The 6,000-nt window shown below is 42.2% G+C and overlaps 1 protein-coding gene across 1 annotated transcript in view; it reads right to left on the reverse strand.

Annotated features, from left to right (window-relative positions):
- ano8b (anoctamin 8b) overlaps positions 1 to 4,434 on the reverse strand; it is a 216,655-nt gene extending 212,221 nt beyond the window's left edge. Inside the window, 1 exon segment of the mRNA XM_034180124.1 lies at positions 4,084 to 4,434. Coding sequence (XP_034036015.1) covers positions 4,084 to 4,237 — 154 coding nt within the window. The 5' untranslated portion in view covers positions 4,238 to 4,434.
- Positions 4,435 to 6,000: the final 1,566 nt, after the last annotated feature.

Raw genomic sequence — 6,000 nt, forward strand, 5'->3', positions numbered from 1 at the left:
ACACACACACACACACACACCGACAGCTCCGCATTTTAGACGGCTTTTGAAGAAGACGGCCACTGTTTTAATCGGCCGTCTTATCCAAACGGCAGGACGGATCACTCTTCAGCCTCCATGTTATTGTCCCGCCTTAAGACGAGAGCGAGGCTGCACCACAATGACGTCAGATTCTGAGCCGTTTTATGCTTTGTGGATAAAATAAACAATTCACGGTAATCGCGAATATGAAAAATAATCGCGAATATGAAAAATAATCGCGATTGACGAATATTGTAATAATTGTGACAGCCCTACCCCTCTGGCTACACACCTGCACAGTCTCTGTGAGCAGGAAGAAAACAACCCTGACAATGAGAAAAACTTGTTTATTTACGTCAAAAACACTACCTGATTAGCCAGTAAAAAGATTATATCACATATACCATATGTCAGAAACAGACTTGCGGCATATCTGAAGTGAAGGAGAGTGAAATATGTTTTTAAATCCCACACTGTGGTAGCTAGCACCACAGAGCAGCACTGACTAACAAAGTGTTGCTGTCTGCACCATGCTTATGATACAGAGTGAGACTGTTGCACACTGTTGTTGATCTGTGTGAATAAAGAGACTTCAAGAGTGTTTTAAGTAAAGGAGAGTGTCAATGTGCTCTTGAAATGTGCACCACATCTGTGTGGTAAAGCAGCCTGTTTGCTCCACTTGCACCGCACATTTAAAACGAAGTGAAACAAAAAGAGCATAAATGTGTCCAATATTGATCAATCAAAAAATGTCTTGATCGGGCCTGATTCCAATTGCTTTAATCAGATTGGGACAGTGGTGGGCACAGTTCTGCTAATCCGCTAACCGCTAATTAGTGAGGCTAACTTTTTGTTAGCGGATTAGCTTTTCTGCTAACTCTGAAAACCATCAGCGTACCAATTAGCTTCCGCTAAATTTAGTTCTGCTAACTTTCAGTCCATTAAGATTTTTTTTGCTGGTAACGTGAGTAATGTTTAACGGTCAGAAATGTTTGTAAACCCTGAAATTATACATGCTGGTTCCTGTCTGTTGTGTGTCTGCAACAATCAGGCCAGTGTTCTGTCGCGCTGAGCTCCCGTACCGTAAATCGATAGTTAGTGTGTTTGCTTTAAAGACAGCGTGTACATGCAAATCTTTACTTTTTTAAAATGAAGACAATTACTGCTGTATTTTTATGTAAAGACAAAACTTACATGGGTTTTCTTTGGTGGGGAAGCTCAACGCGACAGGTGAGGTATAGTTTTACCAGTAGCATTGAACGCAACACGGATGAGCCGTTCCTGTGTTTATAAATATAATACAGAGATAAACTGTGATTGTTAATATTGTGATTTACTGCTTTTTATAAAGATGATGACCCTGTTTGAGATTTTATTTTTATTTATTTATTTTTCATGCATTTCTTTTGTGTTTGTGAATGCAGCTCTGTTAACGTTTATGAATATATAATATAGAGGGAAACTGACTTCTAATACTGTGATTTACTGCTTTTGATAATGATGATAGTGTTTGGAGTTTTATTTTTTATTTATTTATTTTTCATTCATTTGTCTTGTGTTTGTGAACACAGCTCTGTTAATTGTTTCTAAGTATATAGTATAGAGATAAACTGTGACTTCTAATACTGCGATTTACTGCTTTTGATAAAGATGATGACAGTGTTTTGGTTTTTCTTCCGTGCGTCCATTTTGTGTTTGTGATCCTGGTAATTTACCCAGCAGCCCCTGCTGACTTATCAGTAGCTGACAGTGTAATCTGATGTGGCTGCGACCGCATCAATACTAAAAGTTACCAGTAACTTCCACTACATTTTTTAGCAGTTTATTGGTTTAGCATTATAAAGATTGACTTTTCATTTAGCAGATTAATGATTATCAAAGCAAACTTTTCAGTCAGCTGTGTCAGGATACATGGTGGCATGACACAGAAGGTGGGTGGACACAAATGCAAACTCTGACAATATGTAAGATGTAATAATAAACTTTAGCTCACAAACAGTCCAGAGTCCGGTACACAGAAAGGCAGGCAGCATAGCAAAGGTACAGATGAGGGCAAGGCAAAAATACATGGTCAGGAACAGACTGAAGTCATAGGCACGGAGAGACACAATATCAGAGACAGCGGCAGAAGGCAAAATCCGGATAAACAGAACGAGGTCCAAAAAACACTGAGGCAAATGAGACAACATCAGGGCTGAAATGAAGATACAAAGATCAACGAGCTGGGACCACAGTGAGGGAAGTGAGGGCTTAAATAACAGGCGATGTAACAAGGTGCACGTGTGATTGAGGGTTCTGCAAAGAGGTGTGGTCTGGTGAAACAAAGACACAGGATAAGAAGCAAGAGAGTGAGTGTGTGTGAGAGAGAGAGAGAGAGAGAGAGAGAGAGAGAGAGAGAGAGAGAGAGAGAGAGAGAGAGAGAGAGAGTGTGAAAATGAAGCAGAGCAAGAGGAGTCAGTGAATGAAAACCAATGGTGAAAGTATAACGTGCTCACAGACCAACAAAAGGAAACATGAACAAAATAAAGGGCAAACTAGGAAACAGAGTGACAGACCTAAAAATAGCACAAGAATAATAAGACTATAAACCCAACTTGAACCAAATCTGAATATGACATCACAAACACGGGAAATAAGATAGAACCAATTATAACCAAAAGTAGAACAGAACGTGGCTGAAGTATAACTAATAACATCACAGAAAATAAAAAACTAAACTAAGAAATGACCAGAAAATAAAGAAAGAACAGAAACAAAACCAGAACCTACAGCAAAACAGATAATGGAATAACAAACAAATGATCACAGGAAACAATACCAAAAACAAAAAGAGTACAACAAGATAATAAAACACCAAAGATACATAATAAACACAACCAGAGAAAACATAATCCAAAAGGGCAACCAAGAGGATCAAATCAGGGGAGGCAGACAACAACAGGGTACAAACCCATAACATCGCCCCGAGCCAGGACCCACCCTGACAAGCTGTGCCCACCACTGGATTAGGACAACCCCACCTATATCCATCAGAATCCAAAAATTCAGACCCAGATACAAAAAGTCCTGTATAAGGCTGGCGCCATTGCTTGTTCCTGGATTCCAAAGCATGAATTAGATAAGACTCTATGGCTCACCTCTGTCCCCATTCTGATGCAAATTACTTTACCAGCTAAGGGAAGTACCCATTTACAGCTTGGTATGGACTGGGACAATGCGGGTGAAACATCTTGTCCAAGGGCACAAAAGGACACAGACAGGTAGCATGCCTGGTATCAAACCTATTTCTACTTAGTAATAATAATAATAATAATTTAGATTTCTATAGTACCTTTGAAGGAACCTAAGGTTGGTAGCCCAGCTCCTTATGAACTGTTGTATATTAAATTTACTTGATTGACGAGTCTGACCCCTTTGAAAAGTGACCAAATTACATGTATTTGTATTGAGCTCTGCGATGTTTTCATTGAGAAAACCCGCCCCTTGAGGTTAAATGTATATTGAGGCCGACCTTGAGAATTGTAGTGGTCAATCATTTGACCTGAGTAGAAAATTCTGGTTACACCCCTGCTCCTTTACCATTAAACTGACAGAGCAGACACCTACTTTATCATCCAAACTGACAAGACAACTAAAACTGAAATCTGGTCTGCAGACTTTACAGAAGTAGCGACTCTGGTTTAAGATTTGAGGTTTTACAGAGTTTAGATATCCCTTAATGACATCATAAAGTTAAACATGAGACAGAGCTAGAAACAACCAATCACAGCCCAGCTTACGCTACTGAATAGAGGAACACTAATAATAGACTTGCACAATAACCTACAATAAGGTCAGGACGTTTAAGCAGAGGGGTAATAAAAACCGGAGATCTGTCATATCCCCATAGCAACACAAGCAGAAAATAAAAGATGTACTGATATATCGGCCTGTATTCTAATAAACTGGCCATGTGTGGACGCCGAGGTTAAGACAAAAGAAGCGCGTGGAGTGGGGTCGCTTCTCTCCATCACCTGCCACCAGTCTCCCCACAGCGAACCGCAACCGGCTCCTGGTACTCACCCAGCACCCCGGACGAGGTCTGCGTCGGGGCAGCGGCCGGCTCCGGCCTCTCCGCGTCGCCCTGCGCTCGATGTCGCTGCCGGGAGCTCTCGGTGCCGTCGCCGGCGGACGCGGTGCTTCCACCGGCCGCTGCCGCCGTCCCCGAGTCCGCCATCGATCAGCGAGGAGCGACGGAAGACGAAAATATTGTCCGACAAACAGCGCAGCGGTGTCGCATGTCAGAGCGGCGGAGCATGGGTGAGGAGTTCAGGGCTAAAGGAGGCTGAAAGTGAAGTGAAGGTTGTCGGTGTGGATGCAGCGGCGGATCATCCTGGTGGTACTTTGGAGCAGGAGAGAGAGCTTCTCCTCCTCCTCCTCCTCCTCCAAACGACAAAGAGAGGGAGGGCGCAAGAAGAAACACACATACACTTGTTTTGTCACTTTGTTAACCTTTTCCATCACCAATAAACGCGAGTCTCCAGAATGTAAACTGCTTAAATATTTTTGTCTCCACACACTACTACCACTACAAATACCTATATTCCGGGACAGTATATATATATATATATATATATATATAAATGGTCAATGGACTGAATTTACTGCTATCTCTCACAGCACCAGCATTTACTGCTCTCTCTCTCTCTCTCTCTCTCTCTCTCTCTCTCTCTCTCTCTCTCTCTCTCCCTTCATATATATATATATATATATATATATATATATATATATATATATATGTGTGAAGGAGATGGATGTGACTGTCCTTTAGGACGTTTCACCACACAACAAGCCAGATTATTCCAGGTGTTGCAGTGAAACTCTGGTTGGATTTAATGTTGTATGCTAACAGTATTAGCATTATACGAGTACCAGCTGTCATAGCTTCATATGTTAGCTCCACTTAATGTATACTGGAAAAAATACTGGAAAAAAATAATTTTTAATGTCCACAATAAAGTACGAGGTCTATTAGAAAAGTATCCGACCTTATTATTTTTTCAAAAACCATATGGATTTGAATCACGTGTGATTACATCAGACATGCTTGAACCCTCGTGGGCATGCGAGAGTTTTTTCACGCCTGTCGGTTACGTCATTCGCCTGTGGGCAGTCTTTGAGTGAGGAGTCGTCCACCCGCTCGTCGATTTTTTCATTGTTTAGGAATGGCTCAGAGACTGTTGCTTTGTTTGATAAAAATTTTTTCAAAACTGTAAGGTACAACTGAGTGGACACCATTCGATAAATTCAGCTGGTTTTCGGTAAAAATTTTAACGGATGATGAGAGATGTTGGTCTGGTAGTGTCGCTTTAAGGACGGTCCACGGCGCCTGACGGCGATCTGCGCTTCGAGGCGGCAGCGTCTCGCCGTTTCAAGTTGAAAACCTCCACATTTCAGGCTCTGTTGACGCAGTAAGTCGTCAGAGAACAGAGAACTTTCAGAAGAAGTCGGCATGAGGATTTTATTCGGACATTCCATTGTTAACGGTCATTTTGTAATGAAAGAACGTGCGGGCAGAGTCGCATGTCGGGCCGGACCCGACCGCGGGGGGTCGCGGCAGGAAAAACACCTCCGTTGGAAATCTTAACGGGCAAGTTGGAACATGCCCAAGCTGTTAAACAATTTCTCAGTTACTCACCTGTTGAAAGCCATTAAAAGCCGCCTGAATTCTACAAATGGTTTTCAACACGGAGGTGTTTTTCCTGTCGCGGCGCACACAGATTTGCCGAGTCGTCACGGAAACGACTCGGCGAATTTGCGCGTACGTCTTTCATTAAAAAAATGTCCTTAAACAGTGGAATGTCCGCATAAATTCCTCATGCCGGCCTCTTCTGAATCTTCTCTGTTCTCTCACGATGTCCTGGGTGAATTAAGCCTTAAATTAGGATGTTATCAGCTTGAAACAGGCCGACGACAGCGCCTGGAAGCGCTGCAGGACGT

The sequence above is a fragment of the Thalassophryne amazonica genome, chromosome 10 (assembly GCF_902500255.1).
Source record: "Thalassophryne amazonica chromosome 10, fThaAma1.1, whole genome shotgun sequence".
NCBI lineage: Eukaryota > Metazoa > Chordata > Actinopteri > Batrachoidiformes > Batrachoididae > Thalassophryne > Thalassophryne amazonica.